This window comes from Orcinus orca, chromosome 9 (genome assembly GCF_937001465.1).
Source record: "Orcinus orca chromosome 9, mOrcOrc1.1, whole genome shotgun sequence".
NCBI classification, from domain to species: domain Eukaryota; kingdom Metazoa; phylum Chordata; class Mammalia; order Artiodactyla; family Delphinidae; genus Orcinus; species Orcinus orca.
The window spans coordinates 53,879,346-53,898,229 of record NC_064567.1 but is presented as its reverse complement, the minus strand read 5'-3'; the positions used below and the strand labels follow the sequence as shown (position 1 = coordinate 53,898,229).

At 41.0% G+C, this 18,884-nt stretch overlaps 1 protein-coding gene and 2 long non-coding RNA genes across 5 annotated transcripts in view; 2 read left to right on the top strand and 1 right to left on the bottom strand.

Moving 5' to 3' along the window:
- Positions 1-7,960, top strand: part of LOC125965388 (uncharacterized) — a 42,657-nt gene extending 34,697 nt beyond the window's left edge. The window contains exon 3 of the long non-coding RNA XR_007479203.1: positions 5,810-7,960. This is a non-coding gene — a long non-coding RNA (uncharacterized LOC125965388). The remainder of the gene's footprint in view (positions 1-5,809) is intronic.
- Positions 1-12,431, bottom strand: part of CFAP69 (cilia and flagella associated protein 69) — a 73,220-nt gene extending 60,789 nt beyond the window's left edge. Inside the window, exon 1 of one of the 3 annotated variants that reach the window (XM_049714754.1) lies at positions 10,948-12,431. In XM_049714754.1, coding sequence (XP_049570711.1) covers positions 10,948-11,067 — 120 coding nt within the window. In that variant the 5' untranslated portion in view covers positions 11,068-12,431. The remainder of the gene's footprint in view (positions 1-10,947) is intronic. The other 2 variants (XM_049714753.1, XM_004265623.3) reach the window with 2 other exon arrangements.
- Positions 9,265-18,884, top strand: part of LOC117199840 (uncharacterized) — a 75,056-nt gene continuing 65,436 nt past the window's right edge. The window contains exons 1-3 of the long non-coding RNA XR_004481179.2: positions 9,265-9,888; positions 10,636-10,738; positions 12,980-13,059. This is a non-coding gene — a long non-coding RNA (uncharacterized LOC117199840). The remainder of the gene's footprint in view (positions 9,889-10,635; positions 10,739-12,979; positions 13,060-18,884) is intronic.

Genomic DNA, 18,884 nt, shown 5'->3' with positions numbered 1-18,884 from the left:
GTTGCTTTTGTTGTGGTCATCCATTTACAATGCTTGGTGTCAGTCTATTTATCTCTTATAAAAATAAAATACAGTGTGTGTGTGAAAAAATAATTAATTAATTAATTAACCCTACCAAAAAAAAAAACAAGACCCATATATATGCTGTCTACAAGAGAGCCACTTCAGACCTAGGGACACATACAGACTGAAAGTGAGGGGATGGAAAAAGATATTCCATGCAAATGGAAATCAAAAAAAAAGCTGGAGTAGCTATACTCATATCAGATAAAATAGACTTTAAAATAAAGATTGTTACAAGAGACAAGGAAGAACACTAAATAATGATCAAGGGATCAATCCAAGAAGATATAAAAATTATAAATATATATGCACCCAACATAGGAGCATTTCAATGCATAAGGCAACTGTTAACAGCTGTAAAAGAGGAAATAGACAGTAACACAATAATAGTGGGGGATTTTAACACCTCACTTACAACAATGGACAGATCACCAAAATGAAAATAAATAAGGAAACACAAGCTTTAAATGACACAATAGACCAGATATATTTAATTGATATTTATAGGACACTCCATCCAAAAACAGCAGATTACACTTTCTTCTCAAGTGTGCACGGAACATACTACAGGATAGATCACATCTTGGGTCACAAATCAAGCCTCAGTAAATTTAAGAAAATTGAAATCATATCAAGCATCTTTTCTGACCACAACGCTATGAAATTAGAAATGAATTACAGGGAAAAAAACAAAAAACACAAACACATGGAGGCTAAACAATATGTTACTAAATAATCAAGAGATCACTGAAGAAATCAAAAAGGAAATCAAAAAATACCTAGAGACAAATGACAATGAAAACACGACGATCCAAAACCTATGGGATGCAGCAAAAGCAGTTCTAAGAGGGAAGTTTATAGCTATACAAGCCTACCTCAAGAAACAAGAAAAATCTCAAATAAACAATCTAACCTTACACCTAAATGAACTAGAGAAAGAAGAACAAACAAAACCCAAAGTTAGCAGAAGGAAAGAAATCATAAAGATCAGAGCAGAAATAAATGAAACAGAGACAAAGAAAATAATAGCAAAGATCAATAAAACTAAAAGCTGGTTCTTTGAGAAGATAAACAAAATTGATAAGCCATTAGCCAGACTCATCAAGAAAAACAGGTAGAGGACTCAAATCAATAAAATTAGAAATGAAAAAGGAGAAGTTACAACAGACACTGCAGAAATACAAAGCATCCTAAGAGACTACTACAAGCAACTCTATGCCAATAAAATGGACAACCTGGAAGAAATGAACAAATTCTTAGAAAGGTATAACCTTCCAAGACTGAACCAGGAGGAAATAGAAAATATGAACAGACCAATCACAAGTAATGAAATTGAAACTGTGATTAACAGTCTTCCAACAAACAAAAGTCCAGGACCAGATGGCTTCACAGGTGAATTCTAACAAACATTTGGAGAAGAGCTAACACCCATCCTTCTCAAACTCTTCCAAAAAATTGCAGAGGAAGGAACACCCTCAAACTCATTCTATGAGGCCACCATCACCCTGATACCAAAACCAGACAAAGATACTACAAAAAAAGAAAATTACAGACCAATATCACTGATGAATATAGATGCAAATATCCTCAACAAAATACTAGCAAACAGAATCCAACAACACATTAAAAGGATCATACACCATGATCAAGTGGGATTTATCCCAGGGATGCAAGGATTCTTCAATATACGCAAACCAATCAATGTGATACACCATATTAACAAACTGAAGGAGAAAAAAATGTATGATCATCTCAATAGATGCAGAAAAAGCTTTTGACAAAATTAAACACCCATTTATGATAAAAACTCTCCAGAAAGTGGGCATAGAGGGAACCTACCTCAACATGATAAAGGCCATATATGACAAATCCACAGCAAACATCATTCTCAATGGTGAAAAACTGAAAGCATTTCCTCTAAGATCAGGAGCGAGACAAGGATGTCCACTCTCACCACTATTATTCAACAAAGTTTTGGAAGTCCTAGCCACGGCAATCAGAGAAGAAAAAGAAAAGGAATCCAAAGAAGAAGTAAAACTGTCACTGTTTGCAGATGACATGATACTATACATAGAGAATCCTAAAGATGCCACCAGAAAACTACTAGAGCTAATCAATGTATTTGGTAAAGTTGCAGGATACAAAATTAATGCACAGAAATCTCTTACATATACACTAATGATGAAAAATCTGAAAGAGAAATTAAGGAAACACTCCCATTTACCATTACAACAAAAAGAATAAAATACCTAGGAATAAACCTATCTAGGGAGACAAAAGACCTGTATGCAGAAAGCTATAAGACACTGATGAAAGAAGTTAAAGAGGATACCTACAGATGGAGAGATATACCATGTTCTTGGATTGGAAGAATCAATATTGTGAAAATGACTATACTCCCCAAAGCAATCTACAGATTTAATGTAATCCCTATCAAATTACCAATGGCACTTTTTACGGAACTAGAACAAATAACCTTAAAATTTGTATAGAGACACAAAAGACCCCGAATAACCAAAGCAATCTTGAGGGGAAAAAACGGAGCTGGAGGAATCAGACTCCGTGACTTCAGACTATACTAGATAGCTACAGTAATCAGGACAAAATGGTAGTGGCACAAAAATAGAAACACAGATCAATGGAACAAGATAGAAAGCCCAGAGAGAAACCCACACACCTATGGTCAACTAATCTATGACAAAGGAGGCAAAGATATACAATGGAGAAAAGACAAGTCTCTTCAATAAGTGGTGCTGGATAAACTGGACAGCTGCATGTAAAAGAATGAAATTAGAACACTCCCTAACACCATACACAAAAATAAACTTAAAATGGATTCAAGACCTAAATGTAAGACTGGACACTATAAAACTCTTAGAGGAAAACGTAGAACACTCTTTGACATAAACCGCAGCAAGATCTTTTTTGATCCACCTGCTAGAGTAATGGAAATAAAAACAAAAAAACACAAATGGGACCTAATGAAACTTCAAAGCTTTTGCACAGCAAAGGAAACCATAAACAAGACAAAAAGACAACCCTCAGAGTGGGAGAAAATATTTGCAAATGAATCAACAGACAAAGGATTAATCTCCAAAATATATAAACAGCTCATGCAGCTCGATATTAAAAAAACAACAACCCAGGGCTTCCCTGGTGGCGCAGTGGTTGAGAGTCCGCCTGCCGATGCAGGGGACATGGGTTCATGTCTCGGTCCAGGAAGATCCCACATGCTGTGGAGCGGCTGGGCTCGTGAGCCATGGCCGCTGAGCCTGCGCAACCGGAGCCTGTGCTCTGCAATGGAGAGGCCACAACAGTGAGAGGCCCACGTACCGAAAAACAAAACAAAAAAAACAGCCCAATCCAAAAATGGGCAGAAAACCTACATAGACATTTCTCCAAAGAAGACATACAGATGGCCAGGAAGCACATGAAAAGCTGCTCAACATCAATAATTATTAGAGAGATGCAAATCAAAACTACAATGGGGTATCACCTCACACCAGTTAGAATGGGCATCATCAGAAAATCTAAAAACAATAAATGCTGGAGAGGGTGTGGAGAAAAGGGAACCCTCTTTCACTGTTGGTGGGAATGTAAATTGATACAGCCACTATGGAGAATAGTATGGAGGTTCCTTAAAAAACTAAAAATAGAATTACCATATGACCCAGCAATCCCACTACTGGGCATATACCCAGAGAAAACCATAATTCAAAAAGACACATGCACCCCAATGTTCATTGCAGCACTATTTACAATAGCCAGGTCATGGAAGCAACCTAAATGCCCATCGAGAGATGAATGAATAAAGAAGTTGTGGTACATATATACAATGGAATATTACTCAGCCATAAAAAGGAATGAAGTTGAGTCAGTTGTTGAGATGTGGATGGATCTAGAGACTGTCATACAGAGTGAAGTAAGCCAGAAAGAGAAAAACAAATATCGTACATTAACACATTCATGTGGAACCTAAAAAAATGGTACAGATAAACCGGTTTGCAGGGCAGAAGTTGAGACACAGATGTAGAGAACAAATGTATGGACACCAAGTGGGGAAAACCGTGGGGGGTTGGGGATGGTGGTGTGCTGAACTGGGTGATTGGAATTGACATGTATACACTGATGTGTATAAAATTGATGACTAATAAGAACCTGCTGTATAAAAAAAAAGGATTTACTATATACTTATTTATCCTTGGTATTATGATTACCATTAAAATTGTTACATCTTACTATTAAATTGTTTAAATTATTAAATTTACTGTTACAAAGTTTTTTGATAAATAGAATTTTGCCTTTTAAGGTTTTGGGATTTAACAGTGCCATCTGCCACTACCTCAGTTGTCCTTTTTCTTCCTGTGTTCTCAGAGAAATAAATATATATAGTGAGTTTTTATTTTCCGATTTTCTGCAATGTTGGCTTTGAGGGTTGTAAAAGATATTGAAATGTCAGAGCAAAAAATTTTTTTAATACCTGTATGTATTTTCAGAATTTTTTCCCCCAAATGAGCAGGTATAGCTTTTCCAAGAAAGAGTGTATAAAGATTAAAGCATAGATTTATCTTGTATTATCTCTAAATTTATCTTATATTATTACTTCATGTTACCCTGTGTTTTACTTGCATGGCACATATTATATTTTTAAGGTTTCTCCCTCTCTCCCTCCCTCCCTTAGCCTTTTCCTCCTTCTATAAATAGTTATAAGCAGCTTCGACATTTCAGAAACTGTGCTAGGTGTGGGGAACGCATTGCCCTGATTTCAAGTACCTATCAATCTGGCTGAGAGGTGTGCTCTGGAACTATATAGATGGGGACAGAATGGTATGGGGAGGAGGGATGGGAATGGGAATGGGATGGGAATCTGGGACAGCTTCTGGAAGAAGTAATCTTCAAGCAGAGGTGAGACTGAGTAGGATTTGTGAGATGAACTGAAGGTTTGAGAAATGGAGCAAAGGAAGTAGCATGTGTGAAGGCCTGGAGACGAGAGAAAACATGGCATTTACAGGACTGGTGAGACATTCAGTAGGTTGGAGAAGATAGTTCAGAGGATAGTAGCTACAGATGATGCTGATAAGGTAAGTAGAGGTCAAATCATGAATAATAATGATGATAATAACAATAATAGTGATAGGTAAAACTTATTAGACAAAGTCTATTTCTAGGTACAGCTGTAAGCACTAAATGAATTTACTAACTGAATTCTATGAGGTAGATACTATTATTAACCCCATTTTACAGAGGGCCTTGTATACTATGCTAATGATCATCAGAAGCTATTGAATGGTTTGAGAGACTGGATATAAAAACAGACAAAGGCCAGACTATATCTAGCAACAGAACTCTGTCCTACAACCTCTGTAGCAACCAACCTGGGGAGTCAAACCACAACTTCTGCAGCAACTGGCTCAGAAAAGTCAGTATCTGGTCAATGATTGTCAGATTCCCTATTTTTTACCCCAATTTGTCTCTCAGGGCCAACCAGAAAAAGACAAGTATGCTTCCCAAATCAATCACACAGGTTGCCTTGCTTCTAGCTAGCTCACTTCCAGCTTCCCCAAGGCAACAGCCTCCAACCAGAGCAATACAGAAGCCTCCCTTTTATTCACTGTAAAGCTCCCCTGCCTGTCTTGGGAGTCTCTGCTAAATGTAAGCAATGCTGGCAGATTCTCTTTCTATAGCAAGCTCTGAACAGCAAGCCCCTGTTCGTTCTCACTAGGGTGGTCTTCATTGATTTCCACAGGTTTTAACCAGAGGAATGTAACAATAAAAAAGATAATTCTGTCTGCTGAGACTGAGCTGGAAAGATCTAGACTGGAGGTGGGAGACCAGTCTGTGACTTCAGGCCTTGACTAAGGCAGTGGCAATCGGGATACACAACAATGAATGGAATGAAAAGCATCAAGGAGGCAGAATCAGCAGGACCTTATGAGTGATTTGATTTGGTGGGAAAGAGAAGGAAAAGGTAAGGAGGACGGACAGGCTTGAGGAATTACATAAGTGGTTGGCACCATTTGCTGAGACAGGGATGCTGGAGGGAGAAGCTTGTGTTGAGGCTGGAAATGAGTTAAATTTGGGGCAGAGATTTCTAAGTCACAGGCTTAAAGTAATAATTGGAACAGTCTGGGTAAATGAGATCACACAGGCAGGGTATAGAAGAGAGAACATATGGATGTAAAAATAAAAATAATTGCTGTTATTATCATCATAAGATGTTTATGGAGAAATTGTAAAAACATTTAACAAAACCTTTTAAGATCAAAAGCTTAATAAACTGCTTTGAAGAAAACTAGACCTCCACTTACGTCAAGTTATAGAATGAACTTATTTTCCCACTTTACCAAGGAACATTTCAAAGGGGGAAAGTCCTGCTCCTTTGATACTTAGTTATAGGGAAAGGATCTAACATTTATTATGGTCCATTAATGTGTCTGGTACGTTATATCTTAATTAATCCTCAAATATACCATATGAAGATAGATTATCCCTGTTGTTGAAACTGAGGCCCTGATATCTAACTTGTTAAGGTCACATAGCTAGTATATGGGCTAGCAGGGCTGTCTGATGCAGAAACACTGGTTCTTTGCACCTTCATTCTCTGCCTGACTTCTCAGCTGACCACAGAGGCTACTTCTAGCAATTACTCCAAAGCAGGGGTAGGCAATTTAAGGACACAGTCCATGGCAGTATTACAGATAGTGGCAGAATATGACATCAACTAGCAGATTGTGCAGGTTCTCAGAGGGAAAGCAAATTTGGGCAAGGAAGCTCAGCCATGATACTATGCAAGTGAAAACAAAAAACTAAGCGCAATCATATTTATTCTACAAATATTACTGTGTGCCTCCATTGTGTCATTGTTCTAAGTGCTGAAGATATGGTATTGAATAAACACAAAAAATCTCCTGCTTTTATAAAGAACTGATATGCTTTGGGGGAGACAATAAGTTATACAGTGTATTGCAAGATAATGCTCTGGAGAAACGGGAGTAGAAAGTGCTAGGATGCTTAAGCAGTGGTCGGCAAAAGACTCACAGAGTGGGTAAAATTTCAGCAGTCTTGAAGGAGGTAAGGGAACAAGCCATGGATAAGAAGGGGAAAACTTCCAGGCAGTGGGCATAGCAAGTGCAGAGGCCCTTAGGCAGGGTATACCTGGCATGGTTGAGGAGATGCTAGGAGGCCAGTGTGGCTGGAACACAGAAGGCTTTATAAGCTACTAATGAGGACTTAAATTTCTACTCTGAACTCAGAGTTGAGAGGGGAGGGACACGCAAGTATTAAGATATATGTTCTACACTTAAGGAGAGGGAGAGACAAAACAAGACACATGAAATAGTAACAAACATAAAACAACTGATAATTAGGTGAGAAACTCAGACCAAGGACTACACCCATTTATGAGAAGAAGGTCTGTGAGAGTGAAAATGAATGGGAAGTATGTCCTATTGGGGGTTACTTTATGGTGGAGAGGTAGGATCTAAAGGTAGGGTAAGATTTAAATTCAGAAAAGAGGGGAGGGCATTCATTCGATACATATTTAATATCCCCTCCTGTGTACCAGGTGTTGTGCTGGATGCTACTGGGGGATAATAGGGGACACTACAGAAAAAAACAACAGAGAAGGTTTCTGCCCTCATGAAGGTGGCACTAAGCAGAGTACATGGTACAGATAAAGTACAGACTATACATTGGGAAACCTCGCAAACAGGACAAGAAGTGGACCTGAGGCACTCTGAGGATGGCAGACCCCTTAGATACCATCTAGTTCAGTGGTTCTGAGGCTAAAAATCACTTAAAGGATTATGATTAAGTAAATCTAGGGAAGGACCCAGCTATGTACAGGTTTTTTTAAGAAAAGCTCCTCAGATGACTGTGATGGTCACCCAAGTTTGGGGAACACTCATCTAGTACAGGCTTGTTTTACAGAAAAGGGAATAGGTTTAGAGAGTTGAGTGATCTGGTCAATGTAATGATATTAAGCGAGGGAAGCAATAAGGAGCTACTGCAGAAGCCTGAAAGAAAGAACAGGTGGGACTCAGAGGTAGCAAGGAGGATGGTAAAGTGGTGTTTATGGAGAATGGAGTGGGAAGCGAGGAAGAGGTGAGACCCAAAGGATGTGACATTAATCCAGGATTGACTGAGGCATTGTGGTGACAGGAAAGGAGAGCAAGTAGTTCTTTTTTTTTTTTTTTAAACAGAGTTTTAATTTTGTTTTACTCCTTTCTTTCCCTCTCTGCCCTCCTTTGTTTTTTTTTTGTTTGTTTGTTTGTTTTTCTTCTGTATGCGGGCCTCTCACTGTTGTGGCCTCTCCCATTGCGGAGCACAGGCTCCGGACGCACAGGCTCAGCGGCCATGGCTCACGGGCCCAGCCGGTCCGCGGCATGTGGGATCTTCCCGGACCCGGGCATGAACCCGTGTCCCCTGCATCGGCAGGCGGACTCTCAACCACTGCGCCACTAGGGAAGCCGCAAGTAGTTCTTTTAAAGCCCCATTTGGTACCATATCATCTGACCTGGCAGGGGGAGGGTTGGAATTTTTATTGTTGTTGTTTACTTTGTTTTATAATCTGAGTCCATGTAAAACCATCTCCTATGGCTTTTCAGGAGTTAGCTGCTGTGAAACTGTCACACTGTACATACCATACTGCAGCTATGATACACTAAGTGTTGCTACTCTGAGTGGAAAATGGAGTCCTTCAACCAGGAGCAATGGCATCACCTGAAAACCTGTTAGAAAAGCAGAATCCAGGGCTCCACCCAGACCTACAGAATTAGAATCTATATCGTTTAATAAGTTCCCCAGGTGCTCCAAATGCACATTAAATTTTGAATAATCACTGCTCCAAAGGGCATCTGATTCTTTATAATAAGAGGAACAACATTTAAATAAATAGGAAATAGGTAAAGGGTGAACAATTTGTGATTTCTCAAGCATATGATGAAGCTGGCTTAATGGATTGAGGTAGACTCCACATTCTCACTTTAAGCTACTAGGATATACTGTACTGTCACTGTAGGAAGAGGAGGAGGCTGCAAATATGGAAAGGTTTGAAAAGATTGGAAACATTTAGAGTTCCAAGGCAGAGGTGTATAAAGGTTATCATTGTAAGTGGCAAAGAGCACTAGACTCCACTCCCAGTAAAGAAACTGAGTAACTCTCAGTTAACTTCTCAGTTAACTCTCAGTTAACTTCCGTGGCCTTAGGGTCCTCATTTGTAAAAACAACCACAAACAAAACCCAGGAAGGCTTAGAGACCATTTCTCCCAGCTCTAAGATGTCTTTATTAGATCTCCTTTCTTTTGGTAGAAACTGCCTTTTTCTTCTGTACTATAAAAAATGTTAATATCCCTAGAAGCAGTTATTAACAGGGTAGGAACTTTAATTAATACAAACTTATTTCTTCCCGGAGGAGAAACCTAGGCCCTGTAAGAAGAGGCAGTAATGAAAGAGGAAAAGAAAGGGAAAGGGAAGGGAGAAAATAAACACACATATACACAGGTATACTTGTTCTGCATTATTTGATACATTGTGGACTATTTTGGCAACAGCCTGTTAAAAGTATTTCCCCTTTTTTCTTCTTTTTAACCCACTCTTGCCTGCCTCCTATAACTTTGAGACCCCATCCCTTCTTTTTTTTTAATACCAAGTAAAGGAAGAATGACAGCCATCAGATACCAAATTCACCTACTCGTCAGTTTTGCCCCATGCCTGGGAGAACAGCAGCAGTGTTGAGCCCCCTTGCAGCCTTGGGAGTGAAGGGACAGCTGTTGTTCCTCAAAATCATCTGCACCTGGATTGGAATACTTCCACAAACCCGATTAGGTAAATTCCCCTAACACCTGCTCCTCCTCATGCAGAAGTGTTGTTTCTCTGTGGGTTGAATGTCTGGCCATCTTCAGAGAGTGCAACCCTACTCCCACCATAGAAGAGGTCCCCAGTCAACTAGCCTCTCCTAAGGAACTCTCCAAGCCTCCAGGATGTGGACGCAGGAGACAAGGTTCCTGACGCAGCCTGAGACTTGTGAAGCCTCAGCAGGAATTCCCATAGTAGCCCCACACCATCAGCGTGAGGAGGTACGGCAAATTTCCTCCATAGAACTCACGTTAATTTAAGGCTTGATCATGGATCTCTGGGGAAGAGCAATGGAACCCTAGTTTGAAACAAACGCCTTGGAGTTTCTAAACACCCTCGCTACGAGTGGAGATCCAAGCCAGGGTTCTGAAGTGAAATTTCTCAACAGAAATTCGAAAGAACTAGTTTTGTAAGACAAAGAGTAAACTAAAAACCAAATACAAGCACAATAAATCAATTCTGTTCGATCCCAATTCTCTCCGACGCACTTCTAACCAGCTTCCAATTTCATATAAAAATGTTGCTAAATTTCTAATTTTAATAGTATTTCCCTCCCCTCCAGGTGCAGGTTTTGGTAGCAGCAAATTTAAACACGGGAGGATTTACCCCTATATCAAGAACATCACACGATAACAGCGATCTACATATAAAAGCCCAATGCAAACAAAGGGGTCATCAAATCCAAGTTTTCGCTAAGAATGTTTCCCTCCCTCTCAGGTCCTTCGTGGGGTCACACTTTTCGAAGAAAAGCCGCCAAACCTTGCCTACTCAGTTTACTGGGACGCTCCGGGAGGACCTCGAGACACGAGTCCCCAGACAGGTTGGTCGACGACAGCCAACTCCCCTCGCAGGCGGCGCAGTTCTCAAAGGGATCAGCTTTGAGCTTGGAACCACAGTCCCCCGGGCTCCCCTGGTTTCCCCTCAGGCCCCCGTTTCCTCCCTTGCTGCCCCCAGGCATCATCTCCGCCCCCAGATCTCAACCCCCGCCACCGCCTTCACACCCTCCAAAGCACAGACACCTGGCCATACCTGCGCTTCCTCGTCCTCCGTCACCACCCCGACTACCGGGATTTGGCGAGGGCTGCTGAACTTGATTGTGCTGCCGGGTGCCCGGGCCTGGGCCGTCGCCGCAGCCTCCGCTGTAGACATGGCTGTGCGGCGGAGTGAGGGGTGGGGGGTGTCCTCCTGTCCTACATTGTGCCCGCAGCCGCGAGACTGCAAGAGGCCCCGCCACCGAGAAGTGAAAGCCGCCTGAGAGCCACTAGAGTCGCGAAAGGTCCCGGGGGTCCGGCCGTGGACTCGGCCACCGCAACGCCACCCGCATCCCGCGGAGGCAGCCCACCGACGTACCTAGGCAGCCTGCTTGCTGGCAGGTTGTTAACAAGCCAATGCGTTGCTAGGGGCGGGGCAGAGGCTGCTGAAGCGCCAGCACCTACGGAAGCCCGAGGATCCAAACTACCCCAAACTCTTATCTGAACCTCTAAACTTGGAGGGGCTGGGTTTGCTTGCGTACCAGAGGAAAGCGGGGGAAGACCTCGGTATGTAACAGTGGAGTGTTACCTTGGCGACATGTGCGTCTCAGTCTTTGTAGTTTGCGCTGGGCCTCCTTGAAACAAGCATGGGCGGGTGGAGGGATGAGGGATGGATGTGGGATGCAGGAATGATGGATGATGAACGGATAATGTTGGAAGCTGAAGCAGTTTATCTCACCCCGGAGAAGTGACTAGTGTCACCTACATTCCCCAGCCTTTTACCTCTTCTGTACTTCAGTGGCTCTCCCAGACAATTAAATAACCACCAAGGCATTGTACACAATGTTAGAAGGCTTTCGAGTCAAATTATTGAATCTAGAGCAAGTAAACCCCTGGAAGCCCCATTTTTCTCATAATTTTTTCACTTGTCTCATCAATAGGATTGCCGTGAGAGGACAGAATGAAATGATAGTTTTGTAAAGTGGTACTTGGCACATAATAAGCAAGATGATCTGAATGACATTTCTGGCCCTACAAATAAAAAGAAATGGAAAACCTAGACTGGGCTTGGCAGCACTTGATGTGAATCACAGCCAAAGAAACCAAGTTTCTTTGAAAGAGTACTGAGCACTTCCAATCCCTATTTACTCAATTCTATTCATTCTTCGGCTTTCCTCAACTGCCCTAACTGAGGTCACAACACTTGTGGTAAAATTTTGTGGACACTTTCTTGTCCTCATTTTGGTGTACTTGTCTGTAGTATTTTACACTGTTGACCACTCACACTTTCTTGAAACTCCCTAGCTCGGACTTCAGCATTCTTTTTGTTTTTGTTTTTTTATCTTTACAACTACTCATTGGTGCTTTTAGAGCTCCTCTCAGGCCTTACACCTAGAAGTGGTTCAGTAGGTCTAAGGTTGCTATTAACCCGAGAAAGTGCAAAGGGTGTGTCAAGTGTATTATTAACATAACCTTAATTGTTGTTGTACATTCCAAGTATACTACATCAAGAGGAGACTGAAACCACTTGGATAAACACAGTGGAATCCTGTGAGAACAGCACCCAAGCCTAAGATGGTGGTGGGAAAGCTGATAATCTGATGATTTGCTATCCTTTGTGTGCTCATCTGGCATCTCAAGATGAGGAAGGACAAAGAGGAGGGATTGCCAAGGAAAATTTCCCACTTAAAGTGGAGCTTGTCTAGGAGATATCAACTGACTTTTGTGATTCAGCACAGTAGACTGAAGCTGATAAGGGTCCATAAATCTCAATGGCCCTGAGAAGTCAGACTCTCCTCACTGGACTTGACTGAAGACATTTCCCTAACGAATGAACAACAGGATTTTTGTTTTATTTTAACCAACTGTGTACCGACCTATAGATTCATTCTGTCCCATATCCAGAGCACGAGTTTCCCATCCTTAATTAGCACTACTCCCATGAACTCCCCCTTTCTAGCACTTAAAAACTTTTGACTTTTCCCCATCAGTGAAATTCTTCATAGAATGTGTTCCCTTACCAGGAAGTTAATAGATCTAACTTTGTAATTTTTATCAGCTCTAATGGTTTTTGTTTTATCTTTTGACAGGTGAAAAGCAGCCAGAATGGAAGTCCTCAAACACCCCACACTCAAGCCATCTGGACTGAATTACTTGCAGTTTTTCACAGGTGCCAAACTTCCTCCTGCATTACCTTTGCATATGTTGTACATGTGACTGTCTTCTGATGTCTAACTCCTTATAAGACTCAGCTCCTGTGACCTTTTCTAGGAAACCTTCTGCTCTGCTATGTTAGGTGCCACTTTGTCTGTCATTCTGGCTTTGTACTGACTGCATATTTGACCGGTATTTACTGGCTCAGCAGACTTCCTACTAGACTGAGATTTTTTTAAAGCAAGAAGAGTCACATACCCAGGTTTACATCCCAAGCCCTCAGCATAGTGTCTAGAGTAGTGTTTCTCAAAACTTATTATGCACCAGAATCATCTGGAAAGCTAATTAAAAGACTCCTGAGCCCCACCTTCAGAGTCTGCTTCAGTAAGTCCGGGTGGGGTTCATGGGTTTGCATTTAGAGTTGACCCTGGAAAAGTACAGGTTTGAACTGCAGGGGTCCACTTATATGCAGATTTTTTTTTCAATAAATACAGACTACAGTCCCACACAATCTGGTGGGTTTAATCCCTGAATATGGAACCTTGGATACAGAGGGCCAACTGTAATGTTACACCTGGATTTTTGACCGAGCCAGGGTCGACACCCCAACCCCACGTTGTTCATGGGTCAGCGTATAACGAGTTCCTGAGTGATGTTGGTGCTTCTGGTCTGGCAACCTGGGACCTCCTGGTCTAGATCATTCTAGGTACTCAATAAACATTCATGGAAGATTTCAAGGATTACTTTTTTATTTGATTTGAAACCAAATTAAAGCATTTCATAAGTTTACCCAGAGTAAGGTACACACTAAGTCCTTGCTACTCAGAGTGAGGTCCTTGAACTACCTACACAGCTATTACATAGGGACTTGTTAGGAACACAGAAGTTCTGGCCCTGTGCTGGACCTACTAAATCAGAATCTCCATTTTAACAAGATTCCCAGGTAATTAGTATACATGTTAAAAGTTGAGAAGCACTGTTCTGGTGTGGGTTGTATATTTTCATTAGTATTGTTTTGGCAGTCGCTGTAAAACTGGCTTTTTTTTTTTAACATCTTTATTGGAGTATAATTGCTTTACAATGGTGTGTTAGTTTCCGCTTTACAACAAAATGAATCAGCTATATATATACATATGTTCCCATATCTCTTCCCTCTTGCGTCTCCCTCCCTCCCACCCTCCCTATCCCACCCCTCGGGGCAGTCACAAAGCACCAAGCTGATCTCCCTGCGCTATGCGGCTGCTTCCCACCAGCTATCTACCTTACTTTTCCATTTGTGAATTTTCCATGTCCTTTGTTTTCTTACTGATGATAATGTTGAGTGTATTTGTTTTTCTTCTTGTTAAATGCACCAAGCTTAAGCTTTTAAAAAGCTTTACCTGTTTAAATTAGCTAATGAATTTAGGTTTAATCATTATTCATTGATCCTTCTTTGCTATCGATTTTTGAAGGCTATAAGTTAAGAGCACAAGAGACAGTATGACACCAGAACACAGGAGGTAGGGGTAAAATGGCTACCTATTGAATTGGTAAATTATTTCAGCAAAAATATAAATTAATAGTAGAGAAATGTATGAGAGATGAATTATACACAGAGAATAGAAATGCTTCAATCTGGTAACAGTTCAGCAGAATTTAACATTTCTGTTAAATTACAAATTACAATTTCTTAAAAGCTGTTGTAGACTTAAAGATTAACTACAAGTTTTAGTAATTTATTGACCTGTGCACCACTTTGTTACTTCTAAAAGTAACAAAGAAAACTAAATATATTTTTAACGTAAATATGTTAAGAAATAATATTCTTCTTCTGATTTTTTTCCTGATACTTGTTTGCACCCTGCCTAATTAGCAATATTTAGTAAAATTATAATTATTCATTAGCATGAATTAAGAATGTTTCTAATTACTATTTTAGATTATATATGAATTTGGTAGTTGCTAACCTAATGCCAGGTGTCCTAAATGTTCAAGCAAATGTTATTCCTTTCTGAGTCAGAGTAATTTGTTTTAAACAGAAAAAGTTTATAGCACATGTGAAATGTAATTATAGTCTTACTAGGTTGGATGTAGGGGAATTATGTAACAGAAGAAATACATAAAAGCTGGAATTTAATCTACTTTAGTGTTTTAAAATATCTTTGAGGTTGATTGTTGCAGAAACAATGCATAAAAAAGAAACAAAAGTAATTATCTCTTACTAACAGAATCATTAATGTAAATTTGATAATAAGTACCTGGAACAGAAAACAAAAGAACAGCCACCCCTGAAGTCAACCATTCTACTAAAAAAGTGTACTAATAATCCAAGTTGCAAGTTATTATTATTTTTTTTAACATCTTTATTGGGGTATAATTGCTTTACAATGGTGTGTTAGTTTCTGCTTTATAACAAAGTGAATCAGTTATACATATACATATGTCCCCATATCTCTTCCCTCTTGCATCTCCCTCCTTCCCACCCTCCCTATCCCACCCCTCTAGGTGGTCACAAAGCACTGAGCTGATGTCCCTGTGCTATGTGGCTGCTTCCCACTAGCTATCTATTTTACGTTTGGTAGTGTATATATGTCCATGCCACTCTGTCACTTTCTGCAAGTGATTTTGAAATAGGAAGCTGCAGGAGCTATTCATGTTTAGTGGAGCAACTAAATAAATGGTAATAAATAAGATTAATTTAAAAAGAGCGACTTTTATCTGATCAAAGCTTTGTTTCATAACATAGTTCCAGTTCATAGTTCCATGAACTGAAAATGTTCTTGAGCTTTTAGAACTAAAAACTATTTATTGTGTTTACATGGTGGGTTGTTATAGTGAAGTACCCCCAGGAGAGAACTGTCTTTATTGTGGAGCAGGACTAATCAGACAAGCTTATTCCAGTGACATTAATTATTCAAGTTCTGTAATTAACTTGACTTGTTTTGATTCCATGAACCGTGTTTTAGTTTTTGAAGGCTGTGGGAACAAATACCACAAACTGGGTGGCTTATGTAACAGAAATTTTATTTCCTCACAGTCTGGAAGCTAGAAGTCCAAGATCAAGGTGTCCAAGATTGGTTTCATTCCGAGACCTCTCTCCTTGGCTTCTCCCTTTGTCATCACATGGTCTTCCCTCTGTGTCTTAATCTCCTCTTCTTATAAGGATACCAGTCATGTTGGATTAGGGCCCACCTCTATGACCCCATTTTACCTTAATTACCTCTTTAAAGGCCCTTTCTCAAAGCTCTCAGCCAGTCTGGATTTTGAGTCTGCAGGGCCCTGTGCCTGACTTTGTGAAAACCACCATTTATTTCATGTTTTATTTTCCAGTTGAAGAATCCACTACCAAAATTACTATGCTAGCCTAGGTTTCCTAGAGCCTGCCACAAACAACAAGAAACATTCACCTGCTGCCAGTTCATTGGGGGGCACTATTTCTGGGAAGCAGAAGGGAGGAAAAGATGGAAGTGAGGCAGGCAGTGGAGGAGGGTGTACAAATATAGGTGTTACTGAGCTGCCATAGCTTTTCAACAAGAGTGGTTAATTGCTCAGTCTTTTAGGATATTTTCATGGATTATTGCACTTTGGAACAGCCTATCTTGGGGAGATGAAGGGAGAAGAATTTATCTACCAGCTCCCTCTTGTGCTGCATCTCTTTGGTCAAAATTCACCCTCCAGGGCTTCCCTAGTGGCACAGTGGTTGAGAGTCCGCCTGCCGATGCAGGGGACACGGGTTCGTGCCCTGGTCCGGGAAGATCCCACATGCCGCAGAGCGGCTGGGCCTGTGAGCCATGGCCGCTGAGCCTACGCGTCTGGAGCCTGTGCTCTGCAACGGGAGAGGCCACAACAGTGAGAGGCCCGCGTACCGCAAAAAAAAAAAAAAAATTCACCCTCCAAGTAGGGTTGCCAGATTTAGAGGGGGAAAAAAAAGTCCCATGCAATATTTGTAACAGAATTATACTAAAAATGTTATTTGCTGTTTCTCTGCAATTCAAATTTGATTGAGTATCCTGGATTTTACCTGAACCCTACTCTCAGGACATTAACACCACGCACTTCCAGGCAGCTGCAGGGGGAGCCATAGCCTCCACAGATCCCGTGCTCAGGCACAAAGGTCAGTTTCTTTTCCTCGGTACAGCAATGTGGCAGGGGTGATGGTGGCGGCAGTGGCAGCAACAGCAGCGTCTCCACATGGGACCACAGGGCAGCTCCAGGCCACTGGCCAGGAGGAAAAGCAAGAAGTTGAGACAGTGATGGGGAGGGGCATGTGCAGGAGGATGCAGGTATGGCTGCATGGATGTGGAATGATAAATAACATAATTTTCTGTAAAAATGAGGCAACATTCATTAAACTATCTCATTAGTGTCGGTAGGACCATGTTGCACAAGACACTAGGAATATAGTCGTAAGACAGAGTTCCTGCTATCAGGAACTTACAGAATATAGCTTGAATACTGTGTTCAGTCCTGGTTTAAAGATACGTAATAGGGCTTCCCTGGTTGCGCAGTGGTTAAGAATCCACCTGCCAGAATGGCCATCATCAAAAAATCTAGAAACAATAAATGCTGGAGAGGGTGTGGAGAAAAGGGAACACTCTTGCACTGCTGGTGGGAATGTGAATTGGTACAGCCACTATGAAGAACAGTATGGAGGTTCCTTAAAAAACTACAAATAGAACTACCATATGACCCAGCAATCCCACTACTGGGCATATACCCTGAGAAAACCATAATTCAAAAAGAGTCATGTACCAAAATGTTCATTGCAGTTCTATGTACAATAGCCAGGAGATGGAAACAACCTAAGTGTCCATCATCGGATGAATGGATAAAGAAGATGTGGCACATATATACAATGGAATATTACTTAGCCATAAAAAGAAACGAAATTGAGCTATTTGTAATGAGGTGGATGGACCTAGAGTCTGTCATACAGAGTGAAGTAAGTCAGAAAGAGAAAGACAAATACCATATGCTAACACATATATATGGAATTAAAAAAAAATGTCATGAAGAACCTAGGGGTAAGACAGGAATAAAGACACAGACCTACTAGAGAATGGACTTGAGGATATGGGGAGGGGGAAGGGTGAGCTGTGACAAAGCAAGAGAGTGGCATGGACATATATACACTACCAAACGTAAAATAGATAGCTAGTGGGAAGCAGCTGCATAGCACAGGGAGATCAGCTCGGTGCTCTGTGACCACCTAGAGGGGTGGGTTAGGGAGGGTGGGAGGGAGCGAGACGCAAGAGGGAAGAGATATGGGAACATATGTATAATTGATTCACTTTGTTATAAAGCAGAAACTAACACACCATTGTAAAGCAATTATACTCCAATAAAGATGTAAAAAAAAAAAATAAAATAAAATGTATTAAATCTGTAAAAAAAAAAAAAGAATCCACCTGCCAATGCAGGGGACACGGGTTCCAGCCCTGGTCTGGGAAGATCCCACATGCTGCAGAGCAACGAAGCCTGGCGCCACAACTACTGAGCCTGCACTTTAGAGCCTGCGAGCCACAACTACTGAGCCCATGTGCCACAACTACTGAAGCCTGCGCGCCTAGAGCCCATGCCCCACAACAAAAGAAGCCACCACAATGAGAAGCCTGCACACCGCAACAAAGAGTAGCCCCCACTCGCCGCAATCAGAGAAAGCCCGCACACAGCGATGAAGACCCAACACAGCCAAAATTAAAATAAATTAATTAAAACAAAAGATACCTAATAAATGCTAGTGAAATGAAATACTTTTAAGAATACCATCTCATTAGATGGATGTTTTTCTAAATGTCTACTTTGGCAAAAACAAACAAAATTCCCCCCAAACCCAAAACTGTTACATGCAATTGCTTTCTG